We start from the raw sequence: 18,937 nt of genomic DNA, 5'->3' as shown, positions 1-18,937 counted from the left end.
GACAAAAAAGAAAAATTATTCCCTCTCATTTTTTAATGAGAATTGCCCACCCCCAGCAGGTGGAAGGCTACTGCCTGCAGGAGCTTTTTTGTTGGCGAAAAGCTCAGTTTATATAATCAGCATGGTAATTAGTGAGCACTTTGCTATTAAAAGGAACTCATTACTGCTAAATTTTGCTGATTGATCCATACTCATGAAGCGATTTAAAAGATGTAAAAAGCATTCTGTGAGCCACTTCAAATAAAATCTTCAGTATGAATATTGAGAAAACATAACTGACAGTTGTCTCTGACTAAGCTCAACCTGTAATTCTCCAGCAGTTCAAGCAAATCTATGTGGAATTGGAAAATTAAAATAATTACCCTAAGTCATATATTGTTCCCTGCTACTTGTCAGATTTCCTTCACAAGGGATGGAGCTTGGTGGGTCGAGTGTATGTTCACCTCAGATTCTGTGATGCTTTCAGAGGTGATCTCGCAATCGGACAGAGCAACACAAGTGGTTGTAGAGTCACTGGATTAACCTGTCTGACTGAAGACTTGCAGGTGCTGCTCCCTTCCCTGAGGGCTCCTGGGAGGCTTGCCATGTCCATGAAGTCCTGTTAGTCACATAGAGAGATAGCCTTATGAGAAGCAGTTTGGAAAAAGCATCACCTTTACCCAAAAGAAATTATTAGCATGCATCTGAAACTGTGATGGAATGAGTTACTGCCAACTTTGTACTCTTTGCCAAGTTTTCTCATGCTTCAAAAAGAACTGATCAATTATCCAACGATTTTTAATACTGAAATGCAGGAGGAGGAAGAAGAACAAGGGAGAGATGGCAAGAAGGTGGACATATGTCAGCAGTTCAAAGAATTTCCCTTATTCAGGGAAATCTCATGAGAATTTCTGCCTCCACTGAAGTCAACATAAAACTCAATGAGCTCAACAGTGCCAGTATATCAGCCTTGACCTAAGTGCTTCTAATAAGCAGCCTGTTCCTTTCTCCCTGCCCTGCCCAGGTGCCACTTCACATCCAAGCGAGCTGTGGCTCTGAGGCTGGCCCCATTCTTTCAGGCACTGAAAATAACAAATAAATAAAAATGGTTTGCCCATCGCAGACCAATCTGGTATTTATGGGCTCCACGACAGCATGAAATTATTTTACAAATGGAAAGGACATAACCAGTCACTGAAGTGGGTACTTGTTTTGACAGGGATCTTAAGTAACTATGGCTAGCCCAATTCACCCACTATCAAAGTGAAGCTGACTTCAGTGAGAGCTGGGTCAGGTGCTAAAATCATGCAGCACGGTCACACCTTGCTACAGTAGGAAGGGAATATGGATCTCAGTTCAGACACTGAGGACAACCAAGGTAGGTCACTGTTCTGGAGGGCACAGGGACAACTGTATCGCTGAGCAGGTACTCCTGTGCAAACGGGACAGGCACTTCACGTGGACAAGTCATCTCCACGACCTACTCCACTGATCTCCATTCTCCACAGCCACGCTCTCCTGCCAGCAGTCGCACCACCACGTGCCCTTTCACAGCAAGTGCTGTAAGATAATGAATTTCAATATCTAAAGGTCTATTTCCCTACTCTATTCCTTCCCGTTTCCATATTTTGGAGACGAGAGGATTATGCTTGTTCAGCCTTTGCTCTTGTTTTTTCAGTGCATTAAGTATTTTTAAGCTATTTTTTCCCTCCAGAAAAATGAGTGCTTCTAACATTCATTTTGCTTTAAGAAATTTATTCTCGCTTTCAAGCAGCAGAAACAACTTTTACTGAGTATTATTTTTATCCTTCTTGGAGATGGATGATTTATTTTTAATTGCTTCTTTAGGTCAGGATGCTGCTTACCAGTCTGTCTACACTTACCATGTTCATTAATTTAAGCTTTTTTAAAAAGCAGTAGGTCAAATCACTTTTTTGTCCTGGAAAGGGAAGTCATGGTAGATAGAGATCAATTATTAATCAACATTAACTCAAAGTATAAAAAAGCCAAGAAGCATCTAAGACTCAAGAGCTCTTGAGTGAATGAGTTTATACCAGATGATACTTTTCCAGCAGAAACTCTCCTAGGAACTTAAGCACAAGGAGACAGAGGTCTAAGTCCTCAGAGCTACTGATGTCCTTTATTTGTAGACAAAAAACAACCCAAGAGAAAGAAAAAGAACAGACTCCAAGGTTATACAGAGATGTACATGAAAACAAGACCACAGCCAGCTCTTCCAAATATTAAACTCCTATTAATCCAAATCCAGCTCTCCATCCCCTCAAAGTCAGTCACAGAATTGTACAGTCATAGAATGGTTTGGGTTGGAAAGGACCTTAAGATCATCCAGTTCCAACCCCTTGCCATGGCCATCAATTAATATATTGATAGAAGTACAGGATCCTAGACCCAGCAGAATATATTGTATGATCTACAGAATTCAGCAAACACAAGTAAATATCCCTTTTGTTATTTCCTACATTTAACAGATACGAAAAAAAGCACATGTAAAAACACTGGGAAAACCCTGCTGCTTCTCAATTCCTTGTGTTTATTACAGATCACAGGGGACAGCTCACAACCATCCATAAACTGATTTGTAGCCATTGTGTTGAAAAAAAGCCAGTCCAGAACTGCCTTGAAAATGTGATCCTGTGTTCCTGCGTTCCCGTTTTATGTAGAGCATAAAACTACCTTTTAACTTTAATAACACTACTTATGTCTTTTTATCAGGTATTTGGGAAAATACATTTGAACAGAATACTATAGCTAACACACTGCCTCTGAGCTTCCTGCACGGAATTCTCAGTATACAAACAAGATATAGATACACACAGAGAAGAGAACTACCACAAGCACAAAGCCAGTGCCAGACCTCTTTGCTCTAGCCAGTACAATTAGTATTTAATACTAATAATTCATATCTCAGCAAGACACACACAGTTACCACTGACAAACATGCAGGCTCCAGTAACACTGGGTAAAATTATACCCATGCATTATATAAATATTACAAGCTTCATCCTTCACCTCTCTTCAGAGATAACCCCACACTAACGGCATTCAACTGATTTATAACCCTGGCTGGAGAAAAGCAAAAACCCTTCTGCAATTTTCCGTCTCCTCTGAACGAGCTTTTGTTCGTAATCCACATTTCTGTACCCAGTAACGTTCTCTGCTAGGTTCATAAAGGGGTGTTTCAGTGAGATCAGTGCGCTTGCTGCCGTTGCACTGCTCAGTTCAGGTTAGCTGTTTTAACTGTTTCACAGAAACCTGTGACAGCCGAGATCACCACCTGACCCATCCTGCTCACCGAGTGCTGAGCCTGGCACGCTCAGAGCAGTATTTGCACATGCAGTGACACAAGAGGTTCCTTCTGCTTGCATGGCCATGTGGTGGCTTCATGTAACAAAACTACCATTCCCTGGATCTGCTGAAAACCGGACATCTCCTTCATCCCACCAAGCCGTGGAGTAGACACACTGCACCGTTACGCTTTGCTCAACCACCACATCTGGATCTCCTGGTTCTCCCATTGCTCCCTGCAACAGGTCTGTAATTTTTAGTAAAAACAGTTGGCATGAATCTGTAAATGACCTTGTATGACCTTGTACTTTTTACTACCAAACTTCACCCTAACTTTTAAAGCTTTGACATTCTTTCCGTACCATATTCTGACTTTTTCTGAAGTAAAAACACTTCCCACGTTTCCCCCAAGAGGTTTCATCAGTGCCTGCCTACTTCTCGCACCCTGTTATGACACGTGGACACTTCCACCGCACCAGCTCGTCACAGTGCGGGCCGTCACTGCCAGCACCTCCGACAGGACACAACCTCCGCGCCTGCCGCCACCTGCTCCGTGCTGGCTGAAGCCAAGGCCCGGCCACACGGCGCCAGGGGACGGCCCAGGGGCGGCTGGTGGCGACCGAGACACCGGGACAAGCCCTTTCCCTTAACACACATGTACACACACACACACGTATGTGCACACACACACACACACACACACACACACACGTGTATGTGCACACACATACATGTGCACACACACACACACTCACACACACAGGTGTATGTATGTATACACACACACACACACACACTCTCTCTCACACACGTAGCAGCGGGCGGAACGCTGCAGCCCCACCGCGGTCGCAGCTCCCCGTCCCCCCTGCTGCCCCCCCGCTCCCGCCCCGCTCTCGGAACGGCGCCGTTCCGGGTGACCGGCCACCCCGCCCCGCCCCGCCCCGGGCACGGGCACGGGCACGGGCACGGGCACGGGCACGGGCACGGGCACGCCCCGATGCGTCCCGGCCACGCCACGGGCACGAGCAGTGGCCCCGCCGCTGCGCCGTGACGTATAACGCTGTCAGCGACGGGGTGACGTTGGCGCGTGCGCGCGGTGCTCCGCCGGCGGAAGGTCGCAGCGGTGACCGGCTCGGCAGCCGACGCCATGTTGTCTGTGGCCGCCCGCGCCGGGCCCTTCGCGCCGTTCCTGTCCGCCGCGGCGCACGCCGTGCCCGGCCCGAGGAAGCCGCTGGCGCCGGCCGTGGCGCGTCGGGCCGAGACGGTGCCGCTGGACGTGAAGCGGCCGCTGCTCTGCCGGGAGTCCCTGAGCGGCCGGTCTGCCCGGGGGGGGCTCGTCGCCGGCGCCAGCCTTAACGGTGCGGGGCGGCTGCCGGGACCAGGGCTGGGGGAGCCGCTCGGGGCGGGCGGGGGCCGGCCCCAGCCGCAGCCCGGCGCCTGCCCGCGGGCTTCGGCGGCACCGCACGGCCACGGGCAGCGGGCGGCCTGCTCCCGGCGGGGGAGGCGGGTGCGGTGCGGGCCGGCGCGGGGAGCGGAGCCGTGGGTTCGTTCAGGGGCGGCGGCGGGTCAGCCTTTGGTGCGAGCTGTCATCGCTGCGGTAATGCGCTCGCGGCAGCCTCCTGCCGTGCGGCGCTCGCGGGTGGGTGTTCATCGTGCGCTTGGGAAGGTGCAGGAACGTTCTGTTCGTTCAGGTGGACCGGGGCACCCGAGCAGAGATGTCCAGCGGGCCCGCACGGGGCTGTGCTGGGGCACAGAACAGCGCGGGCAGCGCCCTCGCTGTGGCGAGCTGTCACCGTTTTCCTTGTTGGAATTCCTGTTCCCGCCGCTGGGGCAGGGGTCAGAGGAGCACCAGGCAGGGGAAGGTGCCGGGTCCGTGCAGCAGGGGCTCGCGTGGTGCGCGCGGGGCTGGGGCGCAGCCATCCCCACGGCGCGCAGCTCACCGGGCCCTGCCTGCGAGGCCGCGAATTCTGCTGATCCATCACTAACGTAGCTGACGTTTAGTCTTATTCTTAGTTTTTATTAACACCGAGCACGCTTTTCATGGAGCATAAGGAACTTTTAGAAGTTAAAAATATTTTGCTTGTTACTGAATGTAAAGCATTTTAAGTCTTGATACTGAAATAAGCTAGTGTGGTTTACTCTCAGGATTTTGAATTTCAGTTTAATTTCTCTGCAGTTGAAATCCTACAGCAGATGCCTTCTCTATGCTGAGTTACTTGTAAATAAATATAAATATTTTCCTCATTGCATATAAATCCCTGAGAATACTTAAAATACTAAGTACTTTGAGGGAATGATTTTTATTAGCCTTTGATAGCTTTGTAGCAACTGCTAGAAAACAATAAAAACTAACTAGCTCTTTCCAAAGAACAGAGGTTGCTCATTAGCAGTGTCCTGGGTTCAGCTGGATAACACATTCCATCTTTAGCTCACAGATTTTCCTTGAGGGAAGCAGCTCGCTTTTGCTGCAGAAACTAAGGGAAGACTGCATGAATTATCCATCACACCTTGTTAGTTTAGCACCCAGCTTTGACACTGTAAAACCTCAGGAGTTGGATAGTTATTAGCTTTATCCTTAAATCGTTGTATGAAGTGAGCCTGGTAAATAGAGGTCTGCAGGTTTACAAACTATTTACTGGAGCAGTTCTGACACAGTTTAGTATAAATGTGGATGTCTGATACTGTATTTTTGATCTTAAAATGCTTAGCTTTGTGCTTTGGATGATTTATGGCATAGAAGTTTCTTGAGTCAAAGCACCAACATGTTAAGCTACAGATGTGCAAACTTCACTAAAGCAAATTTCTTCATAGTAGTTTTTTTCCAGGGAAACATCTGAACGGAAAACAGGCCTGTCTTATCAGGACATGGTATCCTGCAGGAGTTTTTCCTTGAAATCTTCTGGAAAAAATGGTTCCCTTTAAACCCAGAGCTTCTCTCAGATTTGTCTGTGTCCTTATCGGGCTCTGTGTAATTTTCAAATAGGTAAAACAGTTCCACAAATCACCTGTTCATCTACAAAAATACCTTCTGGAAACCATTTTCCTACAACTTCATTAGTGGAATCATACCCAGACGCTGGAATAGTTTCTGCCCATTCCACAAATGAAATTTGAAAGCTATAACTCCAAATACATTGTCATGTTTTTTACCTAAAAGGTTTGTCATTCTATGTTCTTTCTCTTGCAGCACCCGCCACTGTTCGTTGCGTCCATAACGATGTCGCAGTACCTGACTTCTCTGCCTATCGTCGCCAAGACGTGCTAGATCCCACCACATCTTCTCAAAGCAGCAGTGAATCTAGGAAAGGGTTTTCCTACCTGCTGACCGCAACAACGTGTGTAGCAACTGCCTATGCTGCTAAGAATGTTGTCACCCAGTTTATTTCCAGCATGAGTGCCTCTGCTGATGTGCTAGCACTATCAAAGATTGAGATCAAGTTATCTGACATTCCAGAAGGCAAGAACATGGCTTTCAAGTGGAGAGGGAAGCCGCTTTTTGTGCGTCACAGAACCCAGGCAGAGATTGATCAGGAAGCTCAAGTTGATCTGGCTACCCTGAGGGATCCGCAGCATGACTTAGACAGAGTTAAGAAGCCAGAATGGGTCATACTCGTAGGTGTCTGCACCCATCTCGGTTGCGTGCCTATTGCCAACTCTGGGGATTTTGGCGGGTATTACTGCCCTTGCCATGGGTCCCACTATGATGCCTCTGGCAGAATCAGGAAAGGCCCTGCTCCCTACAACCTCGAGGTTCCCACTTACCAGTTCCTGGATGAGGACATGGTGGTTGTGGGCTGAGTAACAAGGTGCTCACTCACCTTCATGTTCCCATGAATGTGCACTCAGAAGGGTTAACTGAGATTATGGAGTTCTGTAAAACCATACTAGCTGTCTAGGTTCTCGGCCAGACAATGGTTGAGTACTTCTGTGTTCAATTTTAAATAAAACTTGGAGTGAGCGCATGTTCCTGGCTTATGGTAATGTGTGTTTATTTGTGTGTGGACTGGCGTGTCTAGTCAAAGAGAAACCACAGCAGACCAGAGTATGTTTATGGAGCTCTCTTGAAGGGCAGCTGATCCAAGACAGACAGTGAACTACACAGCGATTGCTTCCTATTTTCGTTATTTTTACTTTCTGTTGTTTTTAGTGCATTATGGGAAGGAACATCTAAAGAAGATGTTCCTTTGAACTTCTAACAGTTTGGAGTAAGTTTCAGTGTAGAATCCTACGAGATGCAATCCTGTTCCTTCCAATGTGTTTCTGTTTTCAAATGAAGTGAAGGAAAAAAGAAAAACCTCCCTAGAAAGAAAATTCTTTTACATTGTTCAGAGGCAGCTTATAATTGTTTATCTGGAATGACAGCAATGTAATTTTGTGATGATGTGGACAAAAATCAGCATGTCATGTTAGAATTATAATTTTTATACTTGCAGATAAGGCTTGAACTTACGCATACCTAAACATCAGGCCAGGGATGTTTAGCTGTGCTTGGGACACTGGGAGCTAAGCGGCACTTTCCCAAACGCAGTAAGTTGAAGAAGAAGTAAAAAGGGAAACCAAGTTTTACAAAGGGTGAAAATCAAATCCTAAGAACTGGTTCTGGACTAATCTCTAGGGTTAAACATAGCCAAAAAATGAGATGCCATTGGACTCACTGATTTGTGTGAGCATTATCCCTTCACATTGCCTGTAGGATAAGCCAAATAAAGGCCAAAATTTTGAAGCCTCTTTCACCTTGCAGCTGACTGACAGCACAGAGAAACAAATGCAGCCCAAACCAGACCATTTAAACTGTGTTGGTCCTGCCAGTGCAAAACTAGGCTATAAACTCCAGTGCACAAGACCAAACAGGGTTTGCTGTCCCAAAAATCAAACCAAAAGACGCCAATGTATCCTGCACTTCCTGTTTGCTTCCCATTCTTCTGCTGTGTGGACACTTCTGTCTTGCACTGCATTAATGTGCTCCCTCCAGTTGCAAAATAGACAATAAAATCTTCAGAATTCCCTGGTCTGGAATGTTCAGCCACACACAGCTCATGTAAAGCTGTGCTGACAATTGGGTTAAAGCCCAGGTTTTCAATAGGATTAATGAGAATATTGGTGCGTTTGGCTCACCTGTTCTCAGGCAATTCAGTGACAAAGGCCACAGATGACCACTGCAAATCTCAGGTGTATGTTTTACACTGCTCCATGAATTCGAGCTTTACACCTTACCACTATGTCGACAGAAACATTCTCGAGAACTTTTTTTTGCTATAATGAATCATGCTAAACCAGTACTGGAAGAGAAGTTCCCAAACCTGTACCTAAGTTAACTGGTATCTGTGTCTGTGCCTTCCCTTGCAGGGCTGATCTTTCTTGAAATTTCCTGTATCAAGGAAATAGCTTAGTAACTCCTGAAGTAGCATTAAAGCATTGCTCATCTCAGGTAGCTACTCTTACCTCACCGTGAAGATGTTTTTCAGCCTACAGGCACATTATTTAGGCCTCATCTTTGTTTCCATAATCATGAAGTACTGCAGTACCAGTGACTTTGCCCCCTGTAAGCAAGGAACGGCCGGGGCAGTGTCCGAGGTGACAATGGGAGCTGGAGCAGTTACCTCACAGCTGGGCTCAAAGGGTCACACATGAGATCACTTGCACAGAAGCAGCTGGTGCTTAAATTACACTCAATCTATACGGAAGTATATGTCGGAAGAGAAAATGAGCTTTATAAAGGTTGCATGAACTGGGTAGAGCTGCAAATGTTGATGAAAAAAAGGATTAGAATTAAAAATAATCTTGACGCATAATGCTCTACAAACCTAGGATGTTGTGTTAGGAGGTAATTTCTAGGTAGCAGGTCTGCAGAGAAGGATCTGGGGTTATAGGAGATCACAAGCTGCAGAAGAGTCCATAGGGCCACTGTGATGAAAAAGGCTGCCCGTTGGGATGAAGGCTTGTATGGAGAATGTGAAAACCCATCCTACTTCATCACTGGTAAAGCATTACCTGAAGATGATTTGTAACTCCAGGTGCTTTACTTAAAGAAAACTGTCCCAACTAGAGCAGTATTCAGACGAATGCAACAACTATGCTTAAGTTTACATATGACTGAAATGAAAGTGGAACAACTAGAAAAGATGGAGGAGATGTAACAATGTTTTTAAAACTATTCCAAAACAAAAATATAAATAGATAAAAGTGAACTATTCTCTGTAAACTTTGGGTATAAGCTAAGAAATAATAGGCCTGAATTAGAAGCAGAGACTTTGTTGGGAGGAAAATGAGTCTTTCCAACTGTAGAATATTTAATAGTTAATAATAGTTCAAGATTAGATACCTGGAAAGAGATGTGGAACGTCCCCAGTGGAAGCTGGGAAGAACACTTGTCAGTGGCAGCTCAGGCTGCACCTTCGGAGGTGCCTTCCAGCAGCACAGCTCTGAACCCCTGAAAATAGACAATGGATGGTTGTATCATTTTTAACGTGTCATAGCTTTGAAGATTAGAATCTGTGGGGCTAAAATTATCTGTTGCAAAGTAAATGCACCCTGAACAGTAATGAATCACAATTCCCTGAGCGCCAAAGCCCCACTGCAGGCAGGATGGCCAGAGTCACAGCCTTGGTATCTTTGAGGGAGGGTTAGAAACCTATGAAGAAAAATCTCTTGAATCTGTAATTGCATTTCTTCCGTCATGTTTGTGGTATTTAAGTCACTTTGCTTTCCATTTATCTTCCACAAAGCTCAAAGGCAGCAGAAATTGCCTCATTCTGTGGTTTTTGGCTGTCTTTCATTCATCAGTAGTCTATCATCAGTATGTTTCTCCTGGCTTGAGATACAATCTATTAACATCTTTGACAGCTTCTTGTGTGCTGCTTTTTGCTGTCTCCCCGAGTGAGCTTTAAGGGAATGGGGTTTAGCTGATTTGTATTTGTTTGAACAATACAAAACAGTTTTCTCAATTTTCTTCTGTAATTAGTTTTATCAGTACCACTTTGTTCTTCATGAGAGAAAATAATCCAAACATTGCACAGATTTGGTTTCTCTCTTGCATTCTTTAGACTTGGCTGCAAAGCCCTTCTGGTTTCCTGTGCAGCTTTTGAAAACATCTACATTTATCTGTTGATATTTTTATTTTGAAATAAATTACAACAATTAAATAATACTGAAGTCCTTGACTAGAATTATCTTTAGCAACTCATTTAACTACTGTTTATAAAACCACTTTCATCTAAGGATCTTAATGACTGCTGTTACCATTATCTGCTGAGCTGCATCCCCACTGCACCACAGTGTATTTCCGAATGACACCCTGCTTTGAAGTCTTTAAACTCCACAACAAAGCCATGGCTTAGGGATGTTTTTGACATCTAATTGTAGTTTTTGACAAAACCCTTCCATCTCACTCTGTGAGAACACAAGTCTCAGTGTTTTCATTATTCTTGGTTCATATTTTTTTGAGGCCAATAAGTCAGTCACTTATCTCCAGTAACATCCTTCAGTGCCACCACAGAAACCCCTCTTTGTGCAGCATCATTCATTTCATTTATGTACTAATCTTTGATACCTCTAACTCATTCTGCCAAGTGGTTATACTTGTCCATAATATTTTTCAGATGCATTGGTTTAAAGTCACATTTTCTTTTACTACTCAAAACTCTGCTCTTTTAAAGACAGATTTAAAGGAGCAGAGGAGAATTTTCTAGTTTCAGGTTGATGCACATCTGCCATAACACAGTCACTGTTCAGCCACTGGTTAAATCTTTCCAGTGCACCATTCAGATCACCTCCCAGAGTAACAACAAATAAAAGGGCAAAGTAAGAATAAAAAGCATGCAGAGAACGAGTAACGAGTTACAGTAACGAGTGGAGTCCCTCAGGGATCGGTGTTGGGACCAGTCTTATTCAACATCTTTGTCAGTGACATGGACAGTGGGATTGATGCGCCCTCAGCAAGTTTGCCGATGACACGAAGCTGTGTGGTTCGGTTGATACGCTGGAGGGAAGGGATGCCACCCAGAGGGACCTTGACACGCTTGTGAGGTGGGCCGATGCCAACCTTATGAAGTTTAACCAAGCCAAGTGTAAGGTCCTACACCTGGGTCGGGGCAATCCCAGGCACTGCTACAGGTTGGGCGGAGAAGAGATTCAGAACAGCCCTGCAGAAAAGGACTTGGGGGTGTTGGTTGACGAGAAGCTTAACATGAGCCGGCAGTGTGCACTTGCAGCCCAGAAACCAACCGTATCCTGGGCTGCATCAAAAGAAGCGTGACCAGCAGGTCGAAGGAGGTGATCCTGCCCCTCTGCTCTGCTCTTGTGAGACCTCACTTGGAGTACTGCATACAGTTCTGGTGTCCTCAACATAAAAAGGACATGGAGCTATTGGAGCAAGTCCAGAGGAGGCCCTGGTCTGCTTCCCATGCTCCTGCCGAAGTGTTTCCTGCTGGGTGACGCTGTAGGCAGGGTGGGCCATAGCCCCATGCAGGACATATATACTGTGAGGAGAGCAAGGAACTCAGTGCCACTGGTAATTATCTGTATCAGTGGCAAGTGTCTGCCCTTCATTTTATGATAGCTGTGATGAAGCAATACACTTCTGCAGACCTATTTAGGGCTGTTTGAATACAGCACCTATATAGAGTGGGGGACAGTTACCAGTAATATTATTGTTATTAGTATTACTGTAGAGAAGATTTCAGCATACAAATGTCTATAGAGACAAGGTTTATACAGACTGATCTCACATGGCACCTCCTACACTAAAATACTCCACTGAATAGAACAATAATTCTAAACACTCTGAATCCAGAGGTTTGAATAGCAACTGTAATGGCTCCCTTAGAGCCAAGCCAATTCCAGAGCAAATATATAGCTTACATTTCGCCTCCCAAATGAGACAAGAAAAGGCCAGAAGAACATTCCTCATAAGCAGAAAGGTTTAAAACTTGAATATAGACTTTTTAAACTTTTATATATTTTATATGTTTTAGATTATTGGTACTTGGCTACTCTGTAATGAAAGCTATGGCCAGTAAATAATCTCTGGGCAAGATACAGCTGATCTTTGAAATACCCGACAGCTATGAAGAGTATCAGCAGAGGATACTCTTTGGGTTTGCATCAATTCATTTTGTGCGCTTTGGCTAGTGTTCTGATGCCTGCTACCCCACCTACCACAGGTAGCAGTATCCGAAACATCACAAACTTCTCTGAGTTTTTCTGAATTTTTACTGTAGTAATGAGATCAGCTTGCATCCATCAGTGGCTCCGAAGCACTCCTTTAACAGGCTGTCACAACTAGAGCCAGCACGCAGCCTGTAATCAAAGTACCTAGAACATAACACACTCATTTGCTTAAGAACGTTTGTTGCTAATGTTACATACTGATGCGCGCAGACTTAACTTGAAGTTCAGTCAATGTGTTGTGGAAGTTGCTTATTAAAAGGACTGAACAAGCTTTGGAGCAATCCCGCAGCGCAGCATGGACCCACAGGTTAGGTGGGAACGAGACTCCATCGGGCAATACAAACCTGCAGGAACTGCTCCAGTGTTTTGGAAAGAAAGTATTTTTTTTAAAACCATTCATTATTTAATCAAGCCTTTCTACCTTATAATGATTGTCTACTTTTATTTATCTCTTATTAATACAATTATTCTTCAAGCATTTATAAAAACACCTAAACAGGTAAGCTATCTAGTTCCTGTGAATAATACATTAAATTGTCTTCATATGAAATAGTTAATTCTGAACAGTAACACCTCATTATAAAATAATTCCTAATAAAACACGCTCCAGTTATAATTCCAAAGCTCACATTATTTCTGAAACTCGTGCTGGCTTTTAGATAGATTACCAAAAAAGCAAATTGCTGCATGTTTTAATAACATAGTTGTCAAATAAAGCCATAATGCCCAACTGATGAGTAACCACAATGAACAGTTCCCCACAAAAGCTAATTGACAATTGTTTTTCTTAAATACTGAAAGAATTCATCACAATTCATGTCATTACAATGAAATCCAAGAGAATTAGAAAGATTTATCTCTATTTGAGTATTTCTGCAAATATTAGATGTACTGAAGAGAATAGTAAAGTAGGTTAGAAACGGAGCATCCCCTTCCCTGGTCACAGGCAGAATGTCAGTCGCAAGGAGGCCAGCACGGGGCTCAGGGCTGCTCCATGCATGCAGCAGCTCGGAGCAGTGCTCCTGCAGCACTCCAGCTCTGTCAACACGCTCAGCAGGAGCGCGTGGCCTCGGGGGCTTGGGAGGAAGCTGTGGAGCTGTGCTGGAAGTGAGTCTGCCCAGCACGAAGCAAGGTGATGTGGAATGGAAGCTAATGAGGGAGACAGGCAAAGACCCCCCTGCCCTGAAAACTGGGTAACTGGAGCAGTAAGTTTTACCATGCCATATTAAAAACAGGAAATGCCAGTGAGCATGGGTATTATGCATCTGCTTGTCTAAGGAACTTCAAACATTAAAATAATAAAATAAAAAATAGAAAGACATTTCTCCGCCCTGAAGAATTTCTGTGTGCAGCTCCCCAGTCTCGTGGTGGCAACTGATTCGTGTCAATAAACTACATATATAGATGAAACAAACCAAAAAGCCCTAACCAACTCCATTTAAAACCAAACAAGCAAACAAAAACCAGCCAAAAAAAACCCCAAACTGGTAAAATAACTTAAAGACCGTAATTATGCAACAAACCCAATCTCAGTGTGCCATTTTGAGATAACAGGTGAAAATGTAAAGAAAGCACACCACTGCCTGTTCAGGAGCACGTCTGACAGGAATGCTAAACTGCCAGTAACAATAATAATCCATTTATTGTCCAATATTCTAGAATGAACAGTCTGAATGGGCAGATCCTTTGGAAAAGGTAGAAAGCTTTGTATAGTGCACTAACTATAAAACCAGAATCCATAAAACAAGAATATGAGAGATCTGCTGAAATGGAAAGCCACACACACCTCTGACAGCCAGACCCCTGGGCTTCCTCTCCCAACCCATCCTGAGGAGCTGCCTTCAGCATGAAAGCACTACCCACTCCACACTGCTTTCTCTTCTTTGTGTGTACTTTTGCATCCATATGTCACCAGACCTGAGCAAAGTGAGCCCTGGTTTGAACCTATGCCTTATGACAAATCCTGGGAAATGCTTAAAAAATAAAGCCCAATTGAGGAATTCCTTACGGATGTCACTGCCAGAGAACAGTAGCAAAAGGAGCAGTTTATTAAGTTTAGTTAAAAGGAAGCCAAACACTGAAGACCTTTTTCCGTGCATGTAGAATAATATTAGCTATTTAATAGTGCCAGTCCTCAGATTTCAAATGAATTAACACATGCAATTGTGTTTTTCTTTATCAGGCAAAAGGAAAAATGTTCCCTAAATCACTTGCTTGGGTAGCCTTCCTGCACCCCTTTGCTGGAACCAAGGTACTGAGCTTGCACAGTGTGATTATCCATGGCCAAAACAAGTATCCTGGATTTACAGTAAGTTGGGTGCCAGCTCTAGTCTGTACGCACATGCGTGTGTCTGTTTATGCACATACCTACAGTTAGAGAAGCCATTTAGCACCAGCACTGCTTGTGTTACACACTCACTGAGGGGTAAGTAAGTGTGCAAACAGGAATTCCCAAATAGAGGACCTGGCGCCACGTCTGTGCGTACAATGGGATTGCTGCCCAGACCTGCTCCGGCACGTGGATCACACCCTGGCTGGCTGCACTTCCACACTTCCATTTTGTTTCCATTGTTCCCTGTAGTTTTTTTCCTGGCTATAATTAGAGTTAATCACATTTCAAAGTATCAAGATAATTATCTCCATGTCAAATTAGCTATTTCCAGATGAAAGACTAGTCATGTTTAATTTTTCCCATCTTGAAAGCAAAGCAGTGATCCCGAGATCTTTCATGGTATTTCTTTATGAACATCAGGTCACGATAAGCTGCTTTCTGAACCACTGCTTGAATGCAATTTATTTTACATAGCTTTGCATAATAAAATAGATTTTAGATAACTTATTCAACGGGCAGATACTAATTCTCTGAAGATTTTGTGAAGTCACTCTTTTCATGTTAAATCAATGTGCTAAATTAATTTTGGAATAAAAACCCCAAGATATTTAATTGCTTTGTGATAAATATGTACTGCTTGCTTAGAATTTTGTCAGGCAGTTTTACGTCTTAAAACTCTATTTGTTTCTGTATGCCTCAAGAGATTTAAATTTATATATTTACTAGTACACACAATAAGATGTATTTAATAAACTGGTAACTCCATGTGCATATAAGACATCATTTTCTCTTTAATAATTGCATCCTGTGTTTTCCTAAAAGATGAATAAACAGCAGAAGAGGTTTTCTTAGAAGAAGTCACTTTGGAATGAATTGACAGGGACAAACTGAAGGGCATTGGTGAGCTCTGACAAAGGGGACCACCAGCATTTCCCAGTGGGATGAAAATTTGATAACCAGTTGCACCTGAGCAACACAAATGCCTTGTTCTCAGCCACACTAAGGGCCAAGACAGCACTTCTGAAATTTCTTATGGTTTTTAATACACAATTTTGAGGGTCATTGTCACAGACTGCTGAAAACGCTCTTTGAGAATCTAGGCTTGCTTGTTTGGCCAGGAGTTTGTATTTCATAGTACGAGATAACACCTATTTGCTGCTGTTGCCCATCATAATGTAATCAGCTCCTGTTACTATCATTGGTCTATTCATTCTCCTGTATGCACTGTGCTGTGCTCAGGTTCAGTCAAAAGAGATTTACTGTAGGAATGACTTGATCTGCTTGCTCACGCTCCTCCCAGACAGCACATACATGGAAGTATGTAGGTGGGCTAAAACACTTTAATGGTTTCCTAACCCTAAACCGATGTAGCTTCTGGAGAAGTCTTTAAACTGATGCAGAGCTACAGTGTCCAACATTAATACATAGCTTCATACCACATGAACAGGGTTGTTTCACTGCAAGGGAAACAAATGGGAAAAGGAGGGCGCAGCTGCCAGAGGCAGCAGCCCAGGGCAGAGACACGCAGTCCTCCCACCAGCAGTTGTCCTGTGGAGAGGGCTGCTGTGAGATGGCCGGTGGCTGAGCGTGCTGCCGTGCCCGTGAGGGGGGAATTTGCTGCTCTAGGTACCTTCCTCCCTGCATTTACAGCTGCCCAGGCACCTTTTCATATTGCCAGAAGCACTCCAGGGGTTTGCTAATGCGTTGGAAGCACCTTTCTGATAAGTAAGTGTAAGTAAGTACAGCAGTAAATCAATAATCATTATGCTGTTCCATGGTATGGAAGGGGATCAATCTATTGTGCTGATAAAAAAAGAAAAACAATGTACATTATAATACTCTATGAAGGTGCATTTCTGCGTAGAGAATCTGAAATGTATTATACCTTTACAGAAGAGGTATAAAATGACAGGATTTGCTACCCACCAAAAGAAGTCAGTACCGCATGACAACTGTCAGGGTAGGCGTATTAGTGAGGGCTCTGTCAGCAGACAACATGCCTCATGGGGAAGATGGAGGCGTTATTAAATCATAGCGCACATGCAGAGCGAGGCGTTACACTGTGACAGGCTGATGCTTCCCAGGAAAATACACTGGTTTAAGCAGAACTTTAATTATTTAGTTTCCTGACTCAAGTGGGCAAAGCTCCAGCCAAAAAAGCATCTCCTTCCATAGCACCTTTCTCCCATCTAGCTGGTAGCTCCTACTTAATACTCTATTGCCACCAGAAAAAGAAAAACTAACTGCATTAATAAAAAATTAATCATATTATTTAACAGATGGCTTGTTTTTAAGTTCCTATAGTAAAAACCAAAATTGTGCTTGTAAAGTTACACCAACATGTTACTGGTTCTACTTTTTGTTACTTATTTGGCATATTTGTTCAATTAAATCAGCTTCTTCCTTTAATTAAACACATTTTATACTTCTGTTGCTATTGCATAAAGTCCAAAAGTTGCAACAGGGAATACATTATTGAGCCATTACACACTTCCTAGATGACTGAAAGCATTTAGTTTCACCACAGTGCTCTAGAGAAGGAGAATATGATGGTGATTATTAATATTAACAATCACTTAGTATTGTGCTTTTACACTGACAGCCCCCCAGTGGCTTCCACCAGCTCTGGGTTCCCCCCTTACCCTGCAGCTCCACCTCTGCTGGCAGCTTGTTCCCCACTCCCAGCAATGGGGACAGAAGCTAGATTTTGTCAAGACCCACCACCAGAGTCAGGCCTCAGCTCAGTTCCAGAGTCCTTCGTCTTGAGTAAATGAAGTATTAGGGGAAGGTAACACCGTACTCAGGCTTTGCACCTGATCCAACCAAACTGAGCACTGAAACACAGGAACAAACCCAGTGCTGGTCTTGCCAGCGCCGCAGAGCACGAGGTCCAGAAAGGGTTTCATGAACACTGTGGACAGTTATTCCAAACTAACACACTGTCATAAAAGGAAGTAGGAAGAGACAAAAGATGGAGAATATAACCCAGTTGTTGTTTAAGGTGCTAAATCCCAAGGGCACAAAACCCCACACAGTCTACCTTAGTCCCAGAGACGCTCCAAGAAGTATTCCAATGTAAGCTTCAACACATGAACAAGCTTTACAGGGCAGTGCCCACAGGTTTGCCACAGCCCATCTCACCTTCATACCGTTATTGGAAACACAGTGCCTCCACGGGCTTTCCTTCTCCATTGCTTCTTTTTACACCAAAGTCGGGGCATTAGCAACATTTCACCCCCCACTACTCCTTTTTACAGCCTCCCACACCCACCACTAAGTATTCCAAAAGAAGGATCTGCTTCCCATCACATCCCCAGCTATTCCTTTCACTTGTCCACCAACAGCATGGATGTTTGGACAAGCATAAGAACGCTGTGTTTTCCATCCCATCATCAATGTATGGGCTGGCTGGGAGACATGATGGAAGTAAAAGAAGGGAAATTATTTCAGTCAAATTGTTAGGACTTGGTTTTGGTTAAAAAGAAAACCTCTGAAAATGTATCAATTATAATTTAATTTCCTTTGTGATCATTTAAAATTCCATCCAATTAAGTTAATTTTTGCAATATACCTCAACAAACTTCCTATAGAGCAAGATTCCATTCCATTTATGTTCCCTGGTTCTAAATGCTGCTGCTCTATTGATTACTATAATTCAGATTTAATTGCACTTTTACAAAGTAGAATGAATATATTACAGTGGAGCTAAGAGGAAGCCAAACATCAATTATTAACACAATGGAGCTGGCCTTTACCATGTCTGTATTATTTACCCTGGGGAGTTTAGGAACCTGCCGAATAATATTTATTCTCATAAATTAACCACTTCAAAATACTTGTTTCCATTCAGAAAAGCAATCAGACTCATAAAACACACTTTCAGCAGATGCAAACAAGCCTTAGTGTCTCAGGGCACTTAGAAGCCCAGCACGCTGTCTCAGGAGGCAGCCTGTAGATCCTTCACAACAGCAAGCCCAGCTGGCTGCTGCCTGGATCAGCTTCAGCACAGGGGCCGTGGCTGCTGCTTCAGTCCCTGCTGTCACTGCCAGGCTGTTCGAGCTTCACAGGCACCCAGCAGCACACTCTTTCACCAAGAAAAAAACAGGTATTTCCTCAGCTCGGTTTTTGCCGTGCACAATGCAATTCACCAAG

General features: G+C 44.0%; 1 protein-coding gene and 1 long non-coding RNA gene across 2 annotated transcripts in view; one reads left to right on the top strand and one right to left on the bottom strand.

Annotated features, from left to right (window-relative positions):
* The first annotated feature begins 4,214 nt into the window (after nt 1-4,214).
* On the top strand, nt 4,215-7,255 carry LOC115601280 (cytochrome b-c1 complex subunit Rieske, mitochondrial). The gene is made up of 2 exons (XM_030471053.2): nt 4,215-4,643; nt 6,473-7,255. The coding sequence occupies exons 1-2, from the start codon at nt 4,433-4,435 to the stop codon at nt 7,081-7,083; spliced, it is 822 nt and encodes a 273-aa protein (XP_030326913.1). The 5' UTR covers nt 4,215-4,432; the 3' UTR covers nt 7,084-7,255.
* A 2,280-nt stretch (nt 7,256-9,535) lies between these two features.
* Nucleotides 9,536-18,937, bottom strand: part of LOC115601283 — a 136,857-nt gene continuing 127,455 nt past the window's right edge. The window contains exon 8 of the long non-coding RNA XR_003989295.2: nt 9,536-9,715. This is a non-coding gene — a long non-coding RNA (uncharacterized LOC115601283). The remainder of the gene's footprint in view (nt 9,716-18,937) is intronic.

This window comes from Strigops habroptila, chromosome Z (genome assembly GCF_004027225.2).
Source record: "Strigops habroptila isolate Jane chromosome Z, bStrHab1.2.pri, whole genome shotgun sequence".
In the NCBI taxonomy this organism is placed as follows: Eukaryota; Metazoa; Chordata; class Aves; order Psittaciformes; family Psittacidae; genus Strigops; species Strigops habroptila.
Note: the sequence above shows the minus strand (reverse complement) of the source record. Positions and strands in the feature narration are given on the sequence as shown.